Source organism: Lates calcarifer, linkage group LG5 (genome assembly GCF_001640805.2).
Source record: "Lates calcarifer isolate ASB-BC8 linkage group LG5, TLL_Latcal_v3, whole genome shotgun sequence".
Classification (NCBI taxonomy): Eukaryota; Metazoa; Chordata; class Actinopteri; family Centropomidae; genus Lates; species Lates calcarifer.
The window spans coordinates 3,610,846-3,637,587 of record NC_066837.1 but is presented as its reverse complement, the minus strand read 5'-3'; the positions used below and the strand labels follow the sequence as shown (position 1 = coordinate 3,637,587).

At 39.5% G+C, this 26,742-nt stretch overlaps 1 protein-coding gene across 1 annotated transcript in view; it reads left to right on the top strand.

The window, feature by feature from the left end:
• The window catches only part of LOC108889050 (voltage-dependent T-type calcium channel subunit alpha-1I-like), a 121,802-nt gene that overhangs the window by 74,594 nt on the left and 20,466 nt on the right, over positions 1 to 26,742 (top strand). The window contains 12 exon segments of the mRNA XM_018685331.2: positions 2,875 to 3,053; positions 4,134 to 4,260; positions 5,575 to 5,700; positions 6,294 to 6,383; positions 8,951 to 9,143; positions 9,853 to 10,004; positions 12,253 to 12,362; positions 15,107 to 15,240; positions 17,172 to 17,242; positions 22,449 to 22,527; positions 23,573 to 23,694; positions 24,973 to 25,425. Of these exon segments, the coding sequence (XP_018540847.2) occupies positions 2,875 to 3,053; positions 4,134 to 4,260; positions 5,575 to 5,700; positions 6,294 to 6,383; positions 8,951 to 9,143; positions 9,853 to 10,004; positions 12,253 to 12,362; positions 15,107 to 15,240; positions 17,172 to 17,242; positions 22,449 to 22,527; positions 23,573 to 23,694; positions 24,973 to 25,425 (1,836 nt within the window).

Below are 26,742 nucleotides of genomic sequence, written 5' to 3'. Positions count from 1 at the left end.
AAAGGACAGCTGGTAGAGTGAGAGGAGAAGAGCTTGCTTTAAAAATAACGTTGGCATCGACCTGCTATAGATTTCCCATGCATCATGTTTTATCACGGTGATATTTGATCTGCTTAATGGAGGTCCCACGGCATTCCAATAGTCCCAAAGGGGGCATCTGCACAGCCGGCTGCTATTAATAACCAAGAAGATTTATTATAACTTGCAATGTAGCCTGTCAAAACATTACAAAAGACCTATCATATAGAATATGACAGTGACTCACCACTGCTCACATCTCACCAGCAAGTAAAGATAAAACATTTTCTTATAGTGAAAGTTTTAGGCCATGTTAGCTGTCAAGACAATGTGGAAAGTTTGTCTGTTCCTTCAAACGTTCTTCATCCTTCTCTCCCTTTATCTTTATTTATTTGTCTTTGTCTTCCTCCCACTTTGTCTTTATTTCATTGCTCTCCCCTAATTTCTCTTTAGGTTTTTTGTCTTCTTCACCCTCTGATCCTGAGGTTCCAAATTATTTAGGATGCCCTGACAACAGTTGACATCCACCACTGCTGCAGCCGTCATTCACTTTGACTTACTGTGGTGACAGTTATGGTGTTTGTTCAGAGGTGGGATATGTTGTCAAGGCTTTCCAGCATGCTACAAAGCAGTAGAGCTTTATACAAGCATTTCTAGAAGGCAGAGCTGAAGCTGTAAGAAACCTTTACTGTATTATGAAAGCCACAGTTAATACATTACCTCAGGCACTGTTTCAGAAGAGGTTAGATCAACTTTCAGACATCAACTTTCAGCCCAGTAAAGGAATACCCCACCGAAAATCTGCTGAGAATTAAATACTCACTGCATGTTTTTTGGAGGGTTCCTCTTTAACATTTGTTACTTGGTTCTTCATGCAGGACGACAGTAGTCAGCTCTATCTCACCACAGTTACAGTGGATTCCAGTGGAGACTAGAAACTTCTCATTGAAATCTCAACATGTTGCACAGCTTGTTCCAGGTTGTATGCACACGTTTTAAAAGGTTGATAGTTTTGCCCGACCATCTATGTTACTTATTTTGACAAGGGAGGAAGATGATTATTTTCCATCTCCCTCCCTTTTGATCAAATAATGTTGTTAACTCATGCAGCTTATATTATGTGTGGAATTTTGTGCATGGAAATTTTAACTGAAGTTATAAAAAATGTATAACAAATGACTTAATGAAAAATGAAATCTTCCCAAACTGTGCTGAAATCAACTTAAGTTAAGAGATTTGAGTAAAGTGTTTTGTATCTCGAATGAACATTCAACGTTTTTATGCATTAATAGAGATAAGATAACATAGTGATGTGATCACATGACTGATCAATAAACTGTATATAAGGAAACCAGAAAACAAAGCAAAGCATACTGAGCATACAGATCAGTGGCGTAGAAATGAAGTATGTTGCAGGGAGGATTTGAGAAGTTCCTGTGGTTGTGTTTTATAAATTTTTTGAGACACCAAATATTTGATAGATGGATTTAGAAGGATTTTCAGTGGTGTATATCGTATCAACACATGTAATCACAACACCACCAGCAGCCTTCAGAATGTTCTCTCCCACATCTCTCTCTAGTGGTATTTTCTGCAAAACAAGATGAGCCTGCCATGTCTTTGTGCGTTCTGTTTCGACATGACAGCCACACCAAGTTGTTATTGCCATGAAAATGCCTGGCAGGTGTCAAATGATAGTGCGTGCAAACATCTGCTATGTAACTTTTCCTCCAAGCTCACCAGCTCTTTTTCATCTCAGAACTTCCTATTTTTCTCTTTGAGCCTCTTCTGTCTTTCTCCTCCGCCCCTGATTTCTGACTTTCCTCCCTTGAGCTGTCTTCATTGTTCATCTCCCCCCACCTCACCCTTACTCTCCTTTTCTGATGGAATATTCTCTCTCCTTTCTGGTTCAGTTCCCATTAGGGATCACCTAGTGAGTGAGACCTCCCATCCAGCTGTAGCTAGAGGGTGACGGACTGTAAGCCAGAGGCAAGGCAGCCCCAGTCATAACAACACCCACGCCCTCAATATTTTGTCCCGTGTGTCCAGACAGCTTGTGAGTCCAGAGTGGAGAAGAAAGTCTGATTTAAGAGGATTTTGGCCAGACTGCTGAAGTGGTACAGTGCAGCGTCAGCAGCCCCAAATACTCTATGACTTAAACTAAAATTTAAACAGTAAAGCTTTTCTTTGAATTTTACTTCTCAAATTTAAATCATCAACATTTTCCTCAGTTCCACTACAGGCAGCAAAATCCAATGACATTAAAGTTAGTTCACTCCACAAACAGATCCACACGACTTTGATATTGCTGAGGATTCATCATTCCAAAAACCATGAATCATAATTGAATATGGATGCTTTAGCATAGAGTCTAATGTTGGAGATTTCCACTATTCTTACTGAATTGCCGTAGACTTGCTGTCTTTTTAATCTCCTTTCATTTCCCCGCCTCTCTTCATTTCCTTTATCCCTTTCCTCGCCCGTTCCTTCCCTCTCCCTTTTGAACATTTCACTTTCTCATTGGGATTTAGGAGCTGTTGCTTGTCTTTCTTCTCCTCCTTCCCTCCTTTCATCTCCATGGAAATTTAACTCTTTTGGATTTAACACCTCTCTCCCTCAATCACTCCTCTCCTCCTCCACCCATATTTTTGACTTTCATCTTTGTTTCAAATGTGTCCTCTACTCTCCTCTCTTCCAGAAAGCAACTGACATGAAATGAAATACCTGTTTGAGAAGCTAAATAAGAAATCTGAATATCAAAGTCTGTGTGTGTGTGTGTGTGTGTGTGTGTGTGTGTGTGGCCACTGTTGCATTACCTGTGTGGGATTCAGCCCTTCTCTCCCTTCATCTCTCCAGGTGGTGTCCATGGGTCTGTACCTGGGGGAGACAGCCTATCTGAGGAGCAGCTGGAACATTCTAGATGGTTTCCTGGTCTTTGTCTCTTTGATTGACATTGTGGTGTCCATGGCAGGCGGGGCTAAGATCCTGGGGGTGCTACGTGTTCTCAGGTTGCTCAGGACACTACGTCCACTCAGGTTAGCAGGACAAACTGCTGAGTTGTTAGTTTTAGTCACAGCATGGTTATTCTTTTGTAAAGGGTGCAGATTTACGTTTTACAGCCAAGCTAGAGATCAGCACAAACAGGCAAGCAAGAAGCAGTATTTATAAAATGTGGTTTAAGACCCTCCAAACTTCTTGCAACACATTGTCATGGTTTACATAGTATATATCACTCTGGTACATTTTCCTTGTCCAGTTGCTTTATGAGGGTAAAACTGTCCATAAATAAGCAAGGAAAAAAAATGTAACCACTTTGATACCACTTTCATATAAGGCGCAAAGGTCTTATATGTTGTCACTATTGGCTTTATTAAGGCTTAATTGAATATTTATAGATCAGTATTTCATCAGGTAGATTTTTAAGCAGCCAAAGGGATTATTTGTTGCCTGGCAACCCAAATGTTATTTTTACTAATGGCTTACAACTGATCAGTAAATTATTTATTAAATGCTGATAAAGCCTTAACTATTACAGCTTATAAAACCTGTGTGAAGGGTGCCTGATTAAAAAGTGGTACCTGGAATTTTGTGGCTGGAGCAATTTTTATCTGCTTTCCTTTCCCATTAATCATCCCATGACATTTCAGGTTTATCTTGTGACCCCCTTAGGGCCTCCTGACCCCTAGGCTGGGAGCCCCTGCTTAAGATATGCTTTTAATCCTTTAGAGGTCTACATTTCCTATCAGAGCAGTTAAGAAAATAACTGCTCAGATAGTTATTTTAAAGTAAAGATCTCTTACCTTGCTGGCTGTGGAGTGAGTAAAGACCGAAGCCCAGAGAGTTGAAATTACATTCAACTCAGGACATTTTAGGTCTGAATCAGTCTTTGCTGTATGTCATTACCAAAATTGCACCACAGATCCTCCTCAGTCTTTACTTCCTCTGTACAGACAGATCAGTTGCACTTTTCATTGTTGCTCTTGATGAGGACACACATTTTTACTGTAAAAGTAAGTTTGTTTTTTTTTAGTCTATGAAGCTGTGATGTCCTTACCTCTCTCTCCATCTTTCTCTCTCTCACTCACTGTCTCTCTCTCTCTCGGTCTGTCCTCCAGGGTGATCAGCAGGGCTCCAGGGTTAAAGCTGGTAGTTGAGACCCTCATCACATCCCTCAAGCCCATTGGCAACATCGTCCTCATCTGCTGCGCCTTCTTCATCATCTTTGGCATCCTTGGTGTTCAGGTAAAAATTGATCTATGTGTTCTCCACCTCACACTTTCTTTTTTATTAATCAGGGGAACTCATAATCCTTTCACAATTTATGAGTACTCTCTGCAAAAACTTTAATTGGACCTAAGACAGTCAAACTGTTGCAAATATAATGCGACCTAACATAGTGACCCCCATGCTCACCATGGCCCTATTAAGTTTTTATGCACATGAGAATTAAAGAGGGTCAGAATATGCTCTTAACTTTAACCTAGAGCAAAAGGTAAAATGAATAAATGGAAGATTAGACATGATTAAACAGGAACAGTGGAGAACATGAAATGAGGCTGTGAGGCCCTCTTTGTATCCACAATGAATCACATCCTCACAGAATGGCAAAGAAGGATAATTAGAGCAGAATCCACAGGAGAGGTACAAAGCAACACATCAACAAACAAAAATTCAACAGGTGGGGGTAACTTTGAATTAAGAAAAAGAACAGGCTGTAGTTCCGCTCCCCACATATCCCTGCACATGGTCGTATAATGATCCACAGCCTTATCAGTCGTTCACAGGCAAAAATGTGCTATACATTTTGGAATTAGCTTATTTCATGGGACAAGAAAACACACAAAGGTAGCCCTGAATCTGAAAGTTTCATCAATGTTCAAACAAGATTCTCAAGACCAAGTATATGAACAGCAAGGTATATGCATGCTTGGTCAATTATTATCAAAATCGTATCTAAATAAAAGCAAACCAAACAACAACTAATTTAATTCTCCCCTCCATATGTGTCCTTAATTGTATTGTCAGGACAGGCCTATTAAACCATGTTATGTGTCCCTAAATGCATCAATATAATATCCGCACAGCAAGCTGCATTAATAATCTCTATATTTTTTATCCTATTTACTGGCAAGTTCATAAGTCTTGTAAACTTGCAGCTCACTTGGTTTTCAGACTTCTATTTAATTGGTGCAGACCCATATATTCTTTTGCATCTAGCTGTCAGTCTCATCCCTGTTCTCCCTCACATCACTTCACGTTATTATTCTCTCCGCATCCGCTGTTATGCATCATTTTACTCACTTCCATCTTTGATGTGGTCAATATTGATTGAGAATTAAAAACATCTTTTCTCGGGAGGACAACCAAGCTGTTGATATCAAGTGCTTTTAGAGTCTTCACTTAGGCTTCGCCCACACGCTAGTTACAGACGCTAATTATGAAATTACTTCAAAAGCTGTGAGAAGTGGCCACACACTGTTGTCACGGCTTCATCAAAATTTATCTTTGTGTGCCTCTGCCTCTCATTTTCCTCTCGGTGTGTGTTTTCTTTCGAAGCTCTTCAAAGGCAAGTTCTACTACTGTGTGGGTTTCGATGTGAAGAACATCACTAACAAATCCGACTGTCTGGCTGCCAACTATCGATGGATTCACCACAAATACAACTTTGACAACCTTGGACAGGTACAAGAAAGAGAAAAAACATATCCCTGACATCCTGTGTGGACTGTTTTGAATGTACTAATCCTGCATGTTCGCACAAACAATGGCTTACATACTCATAAATATTGTAATAATGATTAACATACTCCTATAGGATATAATTTCTCCTATACTGTGTTGAGACATCATGTTATATTAATATAAGAAGAACTTAATTGAATCCCACTACAGCACACTGAAATAAACAACTGAGTTCTGATCGTGATGGACTAACTCTCTCACAGTTGACATCATTAATTATGTTTTTCCATATCAGTATATGTATATTATATAACTGATTAATTAATTAATCACATTACAGGAATTTAACTGCTCTAAGTTTCAGTAATTTATTTTGGGAGAATAAACAAAGAACTAACTGCATGACCACGCTGCAGCAATGAGCACTTAATACCAGAATAACATTTTCAGTAGATCTGAGAATAAAAAAAGGGCCTATATGAATTGTGACTTTGTTATTTTGTCTTTTGTCATATATTTTATGGTAAGCACCAAACATCAACCACTTTAGAACTTAATAAAGTCGTGTGGGTTTGTGTGTGTCTCCCCTCCAGGCTCTGATGTCCCTGTTTGTGCTGGCCTCTAAAGACGGATGGGTCAACATCATGTACCATGGCCTGGATGCAGTGGGAATAGACCAGCAGGTGATAACAGACACACACTGTACACATACACAACACCGTGACAAATTTGTTACACTCATATAACACATAGTCCCACGCTGACACAGAGCACGTAGTACTCCATCTTCATCCTTTCCACTGGTTCAGTTTGCAGTGGCAGGAAACTGACAGAGTAGCCCACATGCCTGTATCTCCACCAAATTATCCAGCTCCTTCAAGGGAATCCCACGCGTTCTCAAGCCAGATGGGATATGAAATCCTCTTCCCGGTCTTCCCCATGATGCCCTCCAAGTTGGACATGCCCAGAATTCCTTCACAGGGAGGCATCCCAGAGGCTTCCAGTTCAGATCACTAGACCAGCTCAGCTGGCTCCCAAGGAAGCCAAGGAGCATCGGCACTGCTCCAACCTCCCCTCCAATGTTTGCATCTTTCCTTATAATTAGAACTACTTATTTTACCTGTCTGTATATGTTAGCTCAGTTTTCAGTCCATGCCATAATAATCTTTCCACACACTTGTGGAAGCCCTGCTTTCACATTTTATAACTGAAATGTTCATCTCTGTGCAGTATCGACACCACTGCAAATACTGCAAGTATCTGCATGTCAACATTCATCAAACTCCTTCAATGAGTGATGAACTCACTTACTATCTGGAGAGTAGACCTATAGGCTAAAGTAAGACAGAGCTACACTGCCCTTACATTGTGGTCACTACCTTGGGCAAGCCTGGAGAGGAGAACTTGCAGTTGAGACTGGTGACTTGGATCCATGCACCTCAGCCAAGCTCTGGCCAAACTGCCTCTGTGTGTATTCACCAGCTGCAAGAAAAAGAGTAAAGATCTCTTACCTTGCTGTGGAGTGAATAAAGACCGAGGCCTTGGTGGACTGAACTTTCTTTATTTTCATCCATTGTGTTCAACACACAAGATAAAGATAAAGAGTGGTTTCAGAGGTTCTTAGGTTTCAAAATACGGTCTTACCATCCTAATACCCCTGATAGTATACCCTAAGGTATAATGCACTGGATCAGAGAAGTTTAGAATTCCAGTAAACTCTCCTTGAACGTCACAAAACACGCACACATTTACACAAGTGATGTCAAAGTCCAACGTCGTGATGCAAATTAGTCTTCTGAAGTGGCTACAAAGTGAACAGATTCCCTATAGAATTGGTTTTATTTGAAAATCTATTAGAGAATCTATTAAGGAGAGGGCATTATTCTGGATGATTCAGTTTCCCTGCCTCAGAAAGAAGCCTCACTGCAGTCCAACATGGCACTGAATGACTAATCCTATTTGCACTCCATCCTGTGCTTTCAACACTCAGCACTCCAAATTGAAAATCTCACTCTCATCTCCGGTTTTATTGCAGCTGAACTTGATTTTTGTTTTGTAATGACTCCCTCCAATAACTACCTCCTCACCCAGTCATCCTGATCTTGTCTTCACATTGTCCCCCTCTCCTTCCTATTCTTCTATTTCGCTGTCATCCCTGTCAGGATTTTTGGACTGGAGTGGCTGTGGAGTGGCTTGGTTAATTGGGGAACTGTCCAAAGAGAGGCTCATATGTAAATTTCAAATGTTAAAAAAAGAACAAAATAGATGAGTAGCTGTCACTCGTTGCTCATTACATGTATTATAATGACAAGATAATCCAGGGGCTGATCTCCACACAGCACCTTGTAATGTGAACACTGTCTACTGTTCATTTTAGAATTATCCTGAAGAAAGATAAAGTAACTTCCACCCTGAAAACTTCCCAGATTTGTTCAATACATGAACTGCTATTCAATGTTTTGGTGTCTGATAAACCTTCAAATTGAGCTGTTACTCCATGTAGACTTCCTGGATTCTATTTAACTGTGTCATCAGCACCTGAAGAAAGCAAGGCAGGACTGTTTTTGGTCAGAATACCTGCTTATCAAGAATCCTAGTTCTTCTCTGCTGCCACCCCAGACTTTTTCATTCCATTCCTTGTTCTTTAAGTGTATGCTTTCAGTGTCTGTCTGAATGTGGTTTACAAACCAGCTTGAGTTCACTTAGTCCACCATCTGAAGTCTGCTTTGATATCAGTACCAGAGACGAGAGGTTAATTAGTATGTTGCTAATGCCAGTATGTGGGACATTCCCATTGTGTTGAGATTCTGATTAACTACTGAATATACCTGTAACACCCACGATATGTTATTTATGTTGTCTACCACTGGACTTACATAACCAGCTTAAATAACTTCTGTGTATTCACCTCTCAGTGCCATTGAGTCTGGCCTACTGTTTACCCAGTCTGCCGTCTGTGTCTTGTACATCCAGTCTCCTTTTTTATTTTTATTTTTTCAGATTTTTCTTTTTTTTTTTTCGTTCCAATCTTATAAATATTTTACACATTTTTTTCTTTCTCTACTTTTGGGCCCTGGTCTCCATCTTTCACTTTCCTTGGTGGTATTTATTGCAATAACAATCCATCTCTGCCTCGTCACATCGATCTTGACTTTGTTTCCCAAATATCTGTTGCCAGTCTTTCCTTTCGTCTTCCTCACTTCTCTTCACCTTTCTGCTTCTCTTCTTTCTTCTTCTTACTTTTCCCCAGCCGGTGACCAACAACAATCCATGGATGCTACTCTACTTCATCTCCTTCCTCTTGATCGTCAGTTTCTTCGTCCTCAATATGTTTGTGGGTGTGGTGGTGGAGAACTTCCACAAGTGTCGCCAGCACCAGGAGGTGGAGGAGGCCAGGCGCCGTGAGGAGAAACGCCAGCGCCGCATGGAGAAGAAGAGGAGAAGTAAGAGAGTCAAGAAAGTAGGGGGATAAAGCAGGACGAGAGAGAGTGGGAGAAGGATGGCTGGGAAACAATGAAGAGGAAAAAACTGGTAGAGGCAGATGCTTTGAAGCACAGCAGGGAGAGGTGAAAAATACATAAAGAAGAGGAAAAGGATTAGGAAAGAAAAGTGGGGTGAAGTGAAAGAGGGATGGGAAAGTTGGCAGGGGTTGAAGTAAATGGGAAGATAGATGGAAAGAGTCAAGGGAAAAAAGGGTGGATGGGAGGGGGCAGTTCATCAAATTAGTTAATATGTAAAATCATGCTATGTTAATACTGGACTTCTTGGGTACAATCCATATGGCTTCTAATTTGATATTTTACATTACACATCTTCACTGATATGACTTTGAATGAGTCATCATTTCAACTCATTTAAAACTACTTAACCTCCCTCACACATTGATCAAACTTTTCTCTTCATATTAGCTCACAGTCTTATCTCCCTCTCCGCCTCTTCATCAGTTGCTTTGCCCCTTGTCTTTCACCTCCTATGGAAAATCATTATGTTTGCACCTTGCATGGCTTTCTCTACAATTCTCTCTTTATAGAATCACATATCTGTTGCTCTTATTTCTCATTCATCTCCTTCTTCCCTCATCTTCATATTTAAACTCCCTCTTTCCATCTGACCATTTGTTCATCATATTTTTTGAACTTTCTCTCTTTCCAGAGGCCCAGAAGCTGCCCTACTATGCATCTTACGGACGTGCCCGTCTGGCTATCCATGCTCTGTGTACCAGCCACTATCTGGATTTGGTCATCACCTTCATCATCTGCATCAATGTCATCACCATGTCTCTGGAGCACTACAGTCAGCCACAGGTGACCACACTTCTCGTTGGAGTTGGAGGGGTAGCCGGGGCGTGGGTGTTGGAGTGAGACAGACGCAGCAGATTTGTTTAAGGGCTTCTGAGTAGGTGGTGATGCACCATCTGGATAGAGTCTTTTTTAAAAGTGGGCACTCCCAGAGGCAAGCTGCCAGTCTGCTGCTCTGAATCAGCAGCAAAAACAGCCAACAACCAAAACATTCATCCACGTGTTGGAATGCAAACACTCTGGCAGATTGGGGTATTAGTTATGTAAAATGTTTCTCAGAGGCAGAGATGCTCTTGAGGCAGTTTGAGTTAAATGTCCTCTTGTATGATGGCAGTAAACTATACTAGTATGTGATATGGTAAATGAAAGGTGAGATAAAGTTGTGTAAATTCTTTTTTTTTTACGTCTTAGATGGATTATGTCAAATAAATGAAGGATAGTTATTAAGGCAACAGAGGAAAATTACATTTTTCTTGCTGTCCTGCTGAATAATAGAACACATCTTCTGCCTTCATGGCACTGATATAGAATAATCAATCACTTATTTCACACTTAATTATCATTTTCTTATGCAGAAGGAAATTGAATACACTTTAAATCAGTCATGTGTGGGTAGTGTATTTATTCTTACTTTTAAGATGGTGTTGGATCCACTGTTTCCTGTCACATTTCTTACCCGGGGCTGTATGCTCATGTAGGCTGAATATGTTTTGTCTTGAGGCTGCTTGTTTTGTGTGGAGGCTGGATGTGTTTTTCAATGTTAAGATGAATTTTTACTGATCTTAAAATATGATATGCTTGTGCTGAATGTATAAGATATTAGCAGCTTATGTGGCTGCACAGAGACAACCCACACACGCTGGTTATATACGGTTTATTTACATTTTCAGTCTGCTTATACCAGCTTTTACCAATACTGACACTCCAAGTCAACAACTGTTATAGGTGTCGATGACGTCTAAAGCCGCTGCCCACACATGCAAGTCAAAGACCTGCAGATTTTTATGGCTACATAATACGTGACTGAAGCACACTGAAAACAACAAAGGAAGAAAACTAGCTAAAATGCTATTATAAAGGTTAGTCCTGTTGCTGCATGTTGAGCACAGCAGTAAACCTTAACTCTGAAAAACTGTGGCCTTTGACTTCACTCACTGAGGACTTTGACAACCAATTATTTTTGTTCCTAGACAGCACTGCCTTAAAACAATTCCTTATTCCTAAATCTCCAACCCTGCACTAAATTGAGACAAGAAAAAAAGACTTTGGTAGATTTAGTGTCTAAAATCAACCTTCATCTCATGATTTTCCCTCATGACATGCTTTATGCTTAAGTCACAGTTTAGCTTGTTAAACTAAAGTATGGGTCAAGAGGCAGACAAGAAGACTGATGCCACTCTCTTGTCTGTATGCTAAGAAGCATACAGACAGGAGAGCATACATATTTACTGTACTGACATGAGAGTGGTATCAGTCCTCTCATTTAACTTTTGGCAAGAAAGCAAATAAGCAGATTTCCACAGCGTTGAACTATGCCTTACTGTGTTGACTAGGGCCATACAACATCAGCAGGCTATGTGAAACCTGGATAAACCTCCTCTATAATGTATAGCTTTGGCCATGATCACATGCTATAGATGGACAACTAATAACAAAAAACTATAAAGAAGATATTTACATATAGATACATGCATATACTGCTATACTCACTTCACATATAGTTTCTGTCCATCTATAACTAGACCCTGATTGACATGATAATAAGGTTTAGTTATGTGCATTGAACATTGCAGCCTTTTGATTCACATAGTCCTTTTCTATCTGACTCATTAATACCAGTGAAAAAATGTTCTCTGTTCCTCCCCAGAGTCTGACATAATTTAGCTGTCTGTGTCAATTAAGCTCCCTTCTATTAAAAGAGATTCATTGGCAAGATACTTTTCTCACATTGACAAAACAGACTCACTTGAACAACAACTCCCATCCTTACTTGTTATTTTCTCTCTTCCTCTCTCAGCTAATACAAAGGTTCTTTTATTGCTATGAAAAAAAGTTAAACAACAGGTTCCTTTGCAATATCTTGCTGTGGACAAAGATCTGGTTTTGCTATGAACTGTGGGAGAACAAAGGACAATTCAGTAGTTTATTACAGTTAAGATCAGAGATAGAGATATAAGAAATTAACTGTCTGTTACTGCTGCTGTCTCCTTTTTTGCTAACTACTGTCCCTCTTTAACCCCCGTTTCTCTCTTAGTCTCTGGAAACAGCACTGAAGTACTGCAATTACTTCTTCACCTCCACCTTTGTGATTGAGGCTTCTCTGAAATTGGTGGCCTTTGGCTTTCGGCGCTTCTTCAAGGACAGGTACAAAAGTCGACAGCTCCAAATTATAATGAGACAGTATAGATTTGGGCTGATGAGCTATGTGAAGCTGCTAATATATGGTAGTATTTACATTCTCTGCACCATTACCAGGATGAACCCTGTACATTAAACATACCATCTAATAAGTTCAGTTATCTTTAGTATAGTGGGAGTGTATATATTTTCCAAATAGAGATGTAATTGCTTGCATTGCACAAAGGTAGAGTAAATATTGTCCTGCAAAAATAGATTATGTAGAAAAACAATGAAATACTTTGTGAACATTTTGTATTGTCAACTAATATGTATTTGCTGTGGCAAATTTATATTAAATGTCATTTTGGTGAGGATTTGTTTATGAAAACATTTCAGTCTCTCTTAACACCAAAGATAGGTAAAGCATGACCAAAGTAAATGATTACAACATAAATTTTCTGCGTTCTATTTCTAATCTAAGTAGTGTTGACATTAATCTTAGAATTATATGTTGAATTATTGTTTTTTAAAATAACTCATTGGCTTTACTGTGTATTAGACTCATGTTGAGGCTGTGCAGGTGAAGAAACTCTTTTGAATTTTAATAGATTTCAGTGTCTACACCCAGCACCGTAACAATCCAGTGAGGGGGGGTCTTTTCTCAGCCATGTGTACTGGCCTGTGGAGCAGCTGTGATGGTGTTGGCGAATATTATTTGAGATACCCTACTATGTAGATTTTATTATTGCAGCTTCCAATCCATTTTTAGAATTGCGGGTGTGCTGGAGGAAATTGCTGTTGGTGCCCACCCCCCCCTTCTTTGCAAAATTATTTCTTCTGAGCTATTTTAATGTTCTTTGCCTGTCTCACTGTCTCCGTCTCTTCCTCTTTGTCTTTTTCTCTTCATGTAAACAAAATCTTTTATAGTCATATTATTCCTTCTGTCCCTCGTTTTAATTAATGTCTTTGTTCATCTCCTTGTCTGTTCCAGCCTTCCCATTCATATATGTTTTTGGAAAGACCAGGCTTTATAGCGCAACCCCGTTTTGTGTGTTTGCACCCCGTACACCTGGTGTACGCAAGTTCTGCTGCTCTGGAACTGAGATATTATCTAGGACGAGATACATTAACTGTGGGGGAACATACCCCAGGCAGCAATTTTGCAGCAAATTGAGTTAAAAATTAAAGAAACTTTGCCAGAAAAAAATAGGGAATGTGTATTTAAGAAAGTGTAACTGCTTTTTAAACTACTGTGCTTACTAGCCAAGAGGTTACATTACACTATGGCTTAGATGAGGGTTTGACAGGATAGTTTTTTTCTCTCTCTCCTCATTCCCGCTCTCTCATAGCTCAGCCCTGGGCCAGGTGAAATCCAAGTTAGTCTACTTTAAAAGGTTACATTTGGAGACTGCCCAGCTTAGAATTTAAGGATACCTGTAACATCTGTAATACAGGTGTTGCTGAGGTAGGCAGCTGTGGCTCAGCAGGTAGAGCAGGTTTACAGCTAATCTCACTGATCCCCAGCTCTTCCTGTCCACGTGTCCTTGAGCTGATGATTAAACCAGCGCCTTGCGTGTTACCTTGCTGCCATCAATGTGCCAGCGTGTGTAAATGGGTGAATGGTTTGAGAGTTATGTGATGGTCAGCATGTTGTGTCAGTGATGTTTCCTTTTTATTAGTAGTTTTGCATGTTAATAGTAGCTAATAAGGCACACAGTGCATATACAATATAATACAGCCCATGTAAACACATGAAGCCAAGGCCATATTTTGGTGGTCACACAAAATATGGTCTCAAATAAACAGAGGGGAAAGGTTTCCATTAATGAATTCAGCCTTTCCAAGATGTAGTAGCAGGTGCACTCATGAAGTCAACAGTCCCATCACATAGAAAACAGCCCACAGACAAACAAAAAAACTCAATATCCAAAATGAGTGTGTCAAAGTAGGAAAGAAATGTGACCATTTCAGTCATGAAACCATCATCAGCACAACAGTCACTTTTTTTGTACATCCCAGCACCTTTTTGGATATGAAACAAATCATTAATTTTTTCATCATTGTATTGGATATTGATTTACTAGATAGATTTTGATATTGTAGAGCTTGTTTGTGCACAATGTTGGTTCATTCACATTAACTAACTTGCAGCTACAAAATGTTGTATTGCCAGTGGTGGGCATGAGTTGAACTTCCAGTACTAACAGTGTGGAGGCTGTTTCTGCCATTCTTGAATGGGCTGTGGATCAGGTGATGTAATTAGTTATGTCACGCACGTGCAGCATTAGTGGCAGTAGCCAGATTCAGATGAAGACATTTCAACTTGCAGCTTGTTATGCAGCTCCACAATGACAACAGACAAAAACTAACAAACAAGTAATGTTTCCAGAGCTGCAACATTTCCGCAGTATTGAAAGTGTTCTTCTAGTACTGACATAAATATTCATGGCAGGAGAGGGCCTACAGGTAATGGTCGGCTGTTACATATTCTCCTGCCAAGTCAGTTGTAGAAAAATCATGCAAATTATGCATAGAGTTGATGTAGAATATTAATATTCATGGTGAAAATTAACATAACACAGACCCTGATGTGTGCAGCCATGAAGTCTTCAGCCACACACTGAGTGAAAATTCATGCTGATTCTGCTGTTCGTGGCTTTCCTTCACTTTGACCAAATCCTACAAATTATGGTAGATTGAAGATCATTCTGTGTGTGTGTGTGTGTGTGTGTGTGTGTGTGTGTGTGTGTGTGTGTGTGTCTATCTAGGTGGAACCAGTTGGACCTGGCCATTGTGCTGTTGTCAGTGATGGGCATCACCCTGGAGGAGATTGAGATCAATGCCTCCCTCCCCATCAACCCCACCATCATCAGGATCATGAGGGTGCTCAGGATAGCACGAGGTACACAGGCACACACGCACACACACACATACACACAAACTAATTTTAAATGCCATGTCCTATGACATTTTCTGAAATGAGCACATTCAAACCGAGACTATATGCAGTATAAATTCTTTATTAACTTCAACTGCAGATGTGTCCAAGACAGCATTTCAAACAAGTTAAAATAAGAGGCACAACCTTTCCCTAGTTTTACCTGTTTAAAAGATTTTTTTCATATCTTTGTAAGATTTCCTCATGTTTTACGATGTCTTTATATCCTGTTTTAATTTGTTATAGATGCTGTAAATTCAGGCCAGTCAGAGTCAGATCAAATTTTAATTAATTATCTACATATTAATTAACACCAATTATTTTGTTATCAGCCTCATGCAATATTTGGAACAGCTTTCAGGGAACCCTCAGACATGTTGATACAAGCCCAATTACCCATTGCTCTAATTCACTTAATTCCATACACATGCGTGTCATTTACTGTCCTATTGTTGTCTTAGTTCTCCCTGAATAAAGGTAGAGCTGATACTCCATTTCTATCTTTCACTCTTTCTCCTTGACTCTTCCTCTGCACCTGTGTTCTTATTATTCAGAGGAAATTATAGGACTGGCTCCCTGGGCTGCACCAGTTCCTCTTAACTTCACACTTAGGAAGATAAAGGCTAATTACATCAATCTCACTTAATCCTCGCCCTCGTACCATTGCCCTCTGCCCTCCATAATACTGCCCAGGGACCGCTGAGTGGACCCATGGGTGATATGCCAATTAAACAGCAGCTGGTGGTAATTAACAAGCAAGTGGGGTATTTGATGATGACTGTGAGGGCTACTGTCTTTCCTCTCCTCTCATAACATTTTTGCCACTCTGCCTGAATGTTAAGTAACGTGTCTGAGTGTGGAAGGAATGTTAAACTGATTCAAATCATTCCACTTCTTCCACATAGATGCACGTACTTTATGCTATGCTAGAGCAGGTAGAGCATGCTATGCTAAAGCTTGACAGGAGTAGTAACAGTTACTGGGAGGGGCAATGGCTTAGTAACTGGTCAGTTATTTTTTGTTTGATACAAATGAATACAAGTGGTTAGTTAGTCAAAGATGTGCAGAGGTGCAAAGGTTGAAAATCCCAAATTGGCCCCAATTTTTCTGCTTTGATATAAAACCTCGTTCAGTGAACAAATAAAATTTAAGCTCAATTTCTCTTGTTTACTTATCTTTCACTTGTAATTATATTCTTAATGAATGCTGTAGGATTTTCCAGACTTATATTTGATCAATTAGTGATATTTGGAACTGCAGAACTCACTGGTGTCTGCTACTGATAGCTCCTAGCTCAGTAGTAGGGACTTTTTGTGTAGAATGACTGAAAATGTAGCCTGAGTTCTTTAGTTTTTCAAACTGCTCCAGGAAATGTGGTTCCTCACACAAACTTTGTACCAAACACATCACACAAAGAGCCTGTTTCCTCGTGATGCTGTTGCCTGCTTTAACTTTGCACTACCACCATCACATCCACCTTATCTCTCTCACACACACATACACATGCCCCCACCATCTAACCATCCTGAGAGAAGTCCATCTCCCAGGAGGTTTTAATGTCTGAGCGGCCGTTGCCGTCCTCCATCAGAATACAGCAGGGGTTTTTTCTCTCTACTCTCGGCCACGTCGTCAGCCATGTTCATCCAGAAATTGGACCGCTGGGAATTGTGGAGGATCTCTAATGGAGAGACGGGAAACCTATTCCATCTATCGATCGTTTGTTATCTCTCTCGTCCTCTTTCTCTCTTACCTATCTTGATTGTCCCTCTCTGTCTCTGTGGTGTCTTTTGTGTTCCACAAAACACACATCACACATCCAAAGCAACACACAGGCACACACAGAGAAATATACTATTTTTCGTGGATATTACGGTTTGTCTGTGATCTCTCTCCAGTGTTGAAGTTGTTGAAAATGGCAACTGGGATGAGAGCTCTGCTAGACACAGTGGTCCAGGCTCTTCCTCAGGTACGTGTCATCACACACACACGCATACACATATCCTCTCTGAGCTTATCACAAGGACACACAGGAGTTAATTAACATTTGTGGGATGATAAACGACCAGTGTCGATAGAAGCTCCTTGAGAATTATGGCTTTCAGGAAGTCAGGTTGTGACAAAATTTTTGCCCCCAATATTACGACACTTTGCTAACCTTCCACTGCTCATCCCATTCATTCAGGGCAAATAAAGATTAATTTAAGAGTTTTCCATCCCACCACTGTTAATGAGACAAGACCAGCAAAAACGTTCTGCTCCCTTGGTACACAAAATACTTTCTATTCTTTAACCTTTACGCAGACTCATATATATCAAAGTTTTTGCCTGTCCTGGAATTTGTGGAATACTGTGGAAGTTTGAGAACTACTATCACAGCCAGGAAATTCAAGAAAGTTTATTAACTCCCTAGTGAACTCAGTAAATTTCAGTGGGTTTTGCAAATTAATTACTCTGTGGGGAAACAGCAGAATGTCTTTGAAAATTGTTTTATACGTTAGTTGTGGATTTTACTTTCGTCGAAACCAAACTGTTTGCTTACGTTAGAAAACTGGAAAGTTTATATTTGTAAATCACTGACTTCATCACTGACTGACTTTGTCTGCCTCCATCAGTTCAGTTATTAATTAGCTGTGTTTCCCATGTCTGGAGCAGTAACTGAATTTAATGATAAAGACGGATTACTCGTAGACCAGTTAGTGGCAGAAAGGATTTCTGTCAGATAAATGATAATGAAGCTTTGGCACTATTGGTTTGATAAATGGTCTAACTGATCACAAGGGGCTTTAGATGTTAAAGGAATAAAAATAAAAAATCTCTGTCCAGTACAGCCTATCACAGATGTCATACCCACTGCCATTTAAATGTACAAATGGTGGTGCAGCGGTTTTAGTTGGTGCATTATCTTTGTTATTGTGGACAAAACCAAAAATGTGCCAGTCCATGTCTGAATACTCTCTACATCTCTAAAACTGGACAACTAACACTTCATAATTTTTTTTTAATAAAGCAAAATTATTTGATCGACTTTGATAAATAGCAAATTATAAAAATAGCGGAACACGTCAGCCTTCGTCGGACTTTAGATATACAGACAGTGCTTATTAGTAGGTTAGATTCATTCATAATAATTCATTTTGGTCTTGTGACTTGTGGGCAAATACAGACAATATTTCTCTGGTCCAGTTTATTGTTGATGTTTTAGAGGGTGTTATTTGGTGTGACTGTTACTTGACGAACAGCAGTTAATCCATCCGCCCAGCACTTCTGTGCTGCGTCTCTGCTGGTTACCTGGCAACCTCACTGTGACAACAAGACCCTGGAAATTCACTGTTGCCAGCTGCTAAGTGGAGTCTGAGTCAGAGTCTGAGAACAGAATCCATCAATTTATACATACAAAGACATAAACCTTTACAACAACACACCACAACAGAAACAAACTTATGATCAGTTTCTCAAAGAGTTTCTTAACTACAAAAAAGTCATATAAAGGCTGTGCCTCTTTGTGCCTTGTCAAACTGCAAATAGCACCAAAGCTTTGAATGGTTTATAGTATTAATTCTAACTGTCTGTCCCAGCAGGAGCTAATAAACAGAAGGAAAGATTTTTGTGTGCAGAGATAAAGTATATCAGATTTTGAAAATGAGATAACAAGTTCACAGAACCAAACTGTGTAAAAAGCTACTTTCTTCTTTACAGCACCAAGATAAAATGACATGACATTATTCATCTTATGCATCTTCTCTGGGTAAAATATATCTTTTGCTGTATAGAAAAAAAGAAGTAACTGAAGTTCTGCCTCTGTTTTCCTTTTCCTAACATTATGAAGCTCTAAATCTTTATTTCTTTTTTTATGTGAGCAGACCAGAGAAAAATACACTAATGGATCTGGACTGGCTGCTCTCTTCAAAACAGCTCTTTATTAAAGACATTTGTAATGGAGTGATTCTGTGTGCAGCCAGAAGTTGATTTTCTCCAGTTCTGCTGCATTACCAATGCTCTGACTGAGCCCTGTGGGAGGATTTTTGTCTCCCCAATGTTTGGGTAGAAAAGCATGTGTGCACAGACACACAGCTATACGCATTAACACAAATAAACGCAGGCTTACACACTGAGGTAAAATTACAATCACAGAAATCCCCTGCTTTAATACCTCAGATCAATAGTCCCTTTCTCCAACCACTTTAACTTGTTCTCCTTCCAGTCCCTACTCTCTCGTTTGGACAGATTCCATTGGTTTTGTTGGTGTTGTTTTTGAATTGGAAGCTTAGACCACAACAAAGTACACAGCAGACTAATAGGGGGCCACTGGAGGTAGTGCTGTGAAGATTAGCACACACACACAAGGCATCACATGACAATAGCAAATGAAGAATGTTTTTACCCAGTTAAGACAGATTTAGTTTGAACATGGGTACAGATACAAACACTTAATGCCATGACTGATTTTTCTGAAGTATAACATACAATGAATAAAGGTGGCATCAGAGAGGGCTGTGCATTATCAGTTTACAGGACCAGTCAAGCCAAAGGTTTTTTTTTCTCCCTGTGATGAATTAATGACAGTGAAAAGGGTGCATTTGTTATTCTGCAAATACAATCACTGCTCTAGCTTGAAACATTAACTAAATATTCAAAACCTCATAGCTTTGAATGGTTAGAGACTTTATATTCTGCTGGGCAAGTGAGGAAAAAGAACTTCAAGAACCATAAAATATTTTATTTTTGAAAACAAGGAAAAGAGGATCACATTTGACTTAATTAACATTTTTTCAGCACTTGACTTTCTCTCTTAGCTACATCCCCAGCAGAAGCAGTGAACTGTGCACAGTAAGGCCACTACAGGAAAAAACAAACAAAAATAAAGAAGATGAATGAAAATGTATTAATTTGTCAAGAAAGCAGGAGAACTTCAGAATGACAAATATGCAGGACAATGTTCGTCTATAAAAGGAAAACATTTACCATTAAAATTGGATATGCAAATAGGTACAATATTTAAAACAATATAGCTTCCTTTAGGTCTCAACAATTAACATTTTTAATTGACATATGAGAGTATGAATAAGTGCAAAAACTAAATAATTATAATAATAATAACATTAAGTTCAATGAATCTTGAGAAATAGAGCAAATATTTTCTGAAGTTAGCCACAAAAAGTAAAGACACTACAGCTTGATGCAAGAATGTTAAATGTACAGTTGAAATTAAACATATATAACTCTACTGTACTTCTTGTGTTAGATTTAGCATAAATGTGTAAACAGTTACTCCTCTGTAATGTGTCACATTAGTCCTGTGTGAAGCTGCTTCAAAATAGCTTAAAAGTAAGACCAATTCTAACTGATAAGAAACATTCTAGTACTGTTGTTTGAACAACACTGATGTCGCCCTTCAAAATATAAAACTAATACATGAAAAGAATAAAATCTTGAGATCGAAATTACCAGAACCCTTTCTACTGATCACATTTAAAGTGTATATTCTAAGTGTGATTGTTTGTTTCAGCACACGCAGTATGAGGATCGACTTTCACCACAGACGAGTGAAAATTTCATGCTGCCTCTGCTGCTATTGTTCTCTGGAAATAAAAGTCACAGTCCCACTTTTGCTGAGAACATTTTAACCCCTCTGTCTAAAGTGTCTGTTCTTTCACTGGAATTTGAAGTGGGTGTAATGACCTTTCATGTGTCAGTGTGACTTATGTCACATTATGTACCAAATTTCCTACACAATTGTAACAAAAAATGTCCTACCATGACACAGACGACTGAGTCAAGGTTTCATAAGTCTAAATACAGAAAAGAACAGGTTCAGTAAACAGTTTTAAAAGTTTACAGGTTTGTTTGCTATGGAAACTAAAAGGTATAAATATCAAAGTTCGCTCTAACGGAGTTTCTCACGAGCTTCTGTTGCCTGGTTGCCAACTCTAATGCTTTCATAGCATCCAACAATCTGTTTCTCATACCACAGCATTCTCATCCCTCTGGTCTGCTTTAACTCTGTGCTCGAGGGATCTGAAGACATCGGTCAGGCTTAAGTTACATACTGCAAACTGCTTCAGGGCAAATCATGGATTATAATATCCACCCGGAAACATCAACATGCATGGGGGAAGGAAAGAAAGCTGTCCTCAGGCTTTGCCTAACCTCTCCAAATTTTTCCCATCCCTCTCTCCCTCATTATTTCCTGTCTTTCTCCCCTACTTCACCCAATAAAAAATTTACATCTTAGTCTTTCCTAATCCACTCTCAGTTTATTTGCCTGTCTAATGGAATTCTACAGTCACGTATTTCAAAGCACCCCATTGCCTTTCCTGTGAGGTGACTTAGCTAATGGTGTTCTGCTTAGTGCCTGCTTTTGCACCCCAGGGGGTCCTTTACTCATTTGCATACACAGCATACACGGATGGATTCATGCCTGTTAAGAAGTCAGCAAGTGAAATTTTCTCCAAACCGTATAATAGAGTGATTATCCTTGATTTGAGGCAGGGAGGGTTTTTTGTTGTGGTTGCTTGAATTGTGTTAACCTCTAGTTTTGCTGTTTCCAACTATTTCTGATCTGATGAAATGTTTGCAGGATCCTGCATGTTTAGTTTCATGACCTTTAGGCCTTTAATAAAAACATTCAAAACCTAACGCAGCATCCCAAAAATGCATGAGCAGAATAAGCCTGTTTTCATATATCCCAAAAAGCAAATGCTCTCTGTTGAGAATGTTGTCCATCCAGCTGGGTGGGGAACACAGTGAGAGATTGTTTTCACAGAAGATCAGACACACTATATATATTATTTAGCACATTCTCTGTCTGTAGTTTGTAATATCTGCCTCTTGTCTCCTGCTTGATCTTCAGTAAATGTTGAAAGAATGAGGCGTACATTGCCTTACTCAATATTGCCACAACATTATACTGCATGTTTGCAATACAACTGGGTATGTCATTAGTTAAATTATGTTGATTAACCCAAGTGTGTGATGTGGTAGTTGCACAAAAATGTACTATTTAGCTGACATTTTGACTTACAATGAGTATGGCAATTAAAATGGTTTAACTGCTGAATCAGTATTTACGAAATCCAATCCCACCTTACCTAAGAACAGAATTACACCTGATGTAGTTCAGTAAAAACAAGTTATCTCTGTTAATGTAATGTGAATTCCTTTTTGTGTGACAGGTGGGAAACCTTGGTCTGCTCTTTATGTTGCTCTTCTTCATCTATGCTGCTCTGGGCGTGGAGCTGTTCGGAGAGCTGGGTAAGCCCAACCATCCACTTGTTGCCAGTCAAGAGATGAGAACAGTTTACTTACTATACTTAAAACGGGAATTGACATCTTCCAATATTTATTTTATTTTCCCACTTTCACTGTTTATCACAGCACTATAGTAATGTGGCTCATGAGCATTGTGTTTGTTTAGTAGTCATCAGGGCTGCATTTTTACCATGTCAGGTCTTTGTGTTTGGTCAAATAGAGTAACATGTGCCTTGTCGTATCCACTGAAACCACCTTCATTTGTCAGAATAAGTCAGAATAAAAAATGAATCTCTATCCCTTTCTCTTTGACTGACCTTTGCTCAAAATTTCTGATAACTCCTAAAAATTATACAACTAAATTAAAATACTTCCTGGACAAAACCTGCTATCAGGTAAATAAACAGGTGGAATGGAGCTTAAAAATAGGCATATCTAATTCTATCACTTTAGAGGAAAATGTAAACACTGGAGAAAATGATTCAGAGTCCATTATGCCTTGTCAAGTTTACAGGGACTTTATTTGGGTTTGTTTTGATTCCTCCTCAACACCACAATTTCTGACTTTACTGAATGACAGGTTCCCAAAACTGTGGTGAGTTCATGTGACTTTTTGACACATGTGGCACTTGGATACTGGCTGTCGCAAACTCCTGTTCTTGGATCCGTTATCTAATAAGTTTGCAATCCTCAACCTGCCATCCAATAACAAATGAGGACCTATTCCTAATTGATTATATATGTTTTTGCCCTGGATTTGTCCATTGATGAAGACATGATGGTGTCTGTTGACACCACTAAAAGCCACAAACCATTGTGCTCCAGTTCTTCTGCCCACCATGTAAATTTAGTTTGCAAGATCTGGCACATTTCTAATGAAGCAGCGTGAACAGACACAAACACTGTTTCACTGTTTTGACCAAATAAACCATTGTGAACTTGTGATTTCTTAAATGAGCTACACAGAAGTTTGGCATGACCAAGGTTTCACTCTCTGAACCCCTTACTTCCCCTTCTCTTTTACCTCCCTCATCATGTCACCTCTCAGTGTGTAACGCTGACTACCCCTGTGAAGGAATGAGCCGCCACGCCACCTTTGAAAACTTTGGAATGGCCTTCCTCACACTCTTCCAGGTTTCTACTGGTGACAACTGGAATGGCATCATGAAGGTACCGGTTTTATAGAGTCATATCACACTTCATCTCTTGACATTTTCACATTTGTCACTTGGACTGGGCTATGTAATCTGCTTAGCTTTTTACTCTCCTCACTGCCACCTCATCTACTGCTGTTGAGACAATGGAAATTGTCTTACATGAAGGTCAAACAAAGGGTGTGTGTGTGTGGGGGGGGGCAGTTTAAACCAGGTCTGCTTGAGAGCCTTGGGATTAGTACAATCATCTGTTTTTTTTATACTTTTTGAGCTGCCCAAATATATTTTACACCAATCTCAGCACAGACAGAGGCTGGATGTGATTGTAATTGAAGGTCTTCAGTTCACATCCCAGGACCAGACAGTATTTAGGTGAGGGAAATGAGTGAGTAATGAGTGTGTTCTTCAGTAAAGAATGGTGTCGAAAAAGCAAATGTGCACTCAACGAAACCTTTCAAGGATGAATAAAGATTAAAATTTGCACTCACAAAATCGGACTATTTGATCCCCCCTTCGCTCTCATCTATCACCTCAATCAACTCTCCAATCACACCCAAGTACCTGAGCTCTTAAAATTCTATCACAGCCCATAACCGACTGATAGTTAATCAGTGCTGATTAGGCTCTTAGAAAGAGTGTCTGAATGTGGATGAAAAGGAAGACAGACAGCAAATTTCAGGAAACCTTGAGCTTTCATCAAGCTGAAGTGTGCAAGTTTGACAATGTGCTATATAAAGACATTACAAATTGCTTCAGTAGTTCTTTGGATCATTACTCATCAGATCGCTCCCTTTAAATAATATTAAGATCCACATAAAACCAACACGCTGGCATTGGTTTAAACCTTTGAATTCAAAATTTCTAATCCTAAACCTTCATTCTCCATTCATGCTGAAATAATTGGTGAATTAATCAGCTGGTTAGTCAACTGAATCATTCAGTGAAAGTTATCTAATTTGGTAATAGTATATGTCATATATCAAGCAAAAATGTCTTTTGGACTGTTGGTCAGACGTAACAAAGACATTAAAATAAGACTTTGGGCTTTAGGGCATCTTTGACAATTTTCTAACATTGTATTGACCTAACAATGAAAAATAATCAGCAGACTTTTTATGTAAACTCCTCTTCACCTGATTGATTGTCATCCAGTCCTCATATTCTTACTATTCTTCCATTTTATCTACCCTCCACTGTTCCTCTCCTTTTGTCTTGCTTTAACGTCTGTCTGACCCTTCCTTTCTTTTACTCTTCCTCAACCACTAAACTTTCCCAATACTCCACCATCCACCAGGACACGCTAAGGGAGTGCCCGCCAGGCCGTCCAGGCACTGATTACGGTTGCCACGCTGGACTACAGTTCATCTCTCCGATGTATTTTGTGTCGTTCGTGCTCACGGCTCAGTTTGTCCTGATAAACGTGGTGGTGGCCGTGCTCATGAAACATCTGGATGATTCCAACAAGGAGGCGCAGGAAGACGCTGAGATGGACGCCGAGATTGAGCTGGAGCTGGCTCAGGGAGGCCTCTGCTGCATGATGGGAGGCATCGGAGCCATCGCCGGGGCAACGGCTGGTGCTGCTAGTGGGGCAAACATGGGCGGAGGAGTGTCTGGTGCAATTACAGCGGGGGCAGTTGGGGGTCCAAGTGGTGTGGTGATGATGGCACCATTGCGAGATGGAGGAGGAGGCAGTGCAGGTCATGAGGGACATACAAATCATCGATGTCGGCTCTATTCTCCAGCTCAGGTAAGAGGACTTTCAGACTTTCAGAATAATTACAGCTGGTACAGAGAGTGGGGCAGAGTTTTTCTTTTTTTCTTTTTACTTTTTCACTGGAACCATATTCAGATCAGTCAGTGAGCTGACATTTATTATTATTTATCAAAGTCATTGAAGTTACAGTTACTTTTTATATTTTAATTAGCATTAGCATTACTGTATGTACCTGTAATTAACAGAAAATGAGTACCAATACTGCAAACATCCAACATGTTTAATTATACATTACTACAACACTGACTTGGTGATATGCAGGTTAAAAGATAAAAGTTAAACCAGGCAAAATCTGGTTTTAAAGTGAAAGCATTTAGATGACTTCACTAAAAATGACTTCACACTGAAATGCTGTTCAAGCAACTGTTATATATACTCTAGATGTTTTCACCAACCATTTCATTTTTCAACCAGACTTTAGCCTGGATGTCTAGACAGTTTTTGGCCTGAAAATCACCACATCACTTCTTGCAGGTCTATAAACAGATGTCTGCATTCATTTAAATACATTCATCTGTTAGCAAGTAACACTATTCAGGCACTGTAAATGTGCTAGTTTCTCTCTAAAGATGAAGTAGCACTGACAAAACAGAGCAACATTTGAATCAAATGGGAAAGCATGAATGACAAATGTCTTCCATATACTGTACTTAATGTGGTTAGATATCCACATCTCACCAGCAGCTAATCACATGAGATCATGAGATGTGTGATGTGCTGTGAGATGGGTGATCTCACTTCACTCTCCCTGCAGCATTAAATCCTCTCTGAGCTCAGGTAGCAGAGCCAAACACAGAAAATCATCAAAATGTTATATTCAACAATATAATCATGAGATCACCAATCTAATCACTGACTGCACTGAAGCTTTTTATGCCACACTGTAGTACCTCTTCAGGGGTAGTCACAGCCTGAGAGGTGTTTCATTTTGTCGCTCAAGAGTTTAATCGCAGTTAGCAGCTGCTGTCTCACCATGAGTATGAAATTTAGAAAATTCAGCCACAGAGTGCAGAAATGATGAAGCTGATCAACTGAAATTTACTGATTTATCAAGAAAAAAAACCCCAAAAAGCCAAATATTCAATTGTTTCAACACCTCTCATCTAACACATTGTTTTTCTTTTTATAGCATCTAGCTTCATGTCAAACCATTCTTTATTTATATCACAGTGAGCTGCTCTAATGACACCTTGTTGGCCTCTGTTCTGCTAATAAAAGTAGGACTTTGAAAGTCCCTGATGTGAAAGTCTTTGTTTTACTCCAAGGTGACGTTTTTGTGAATGAAACTTT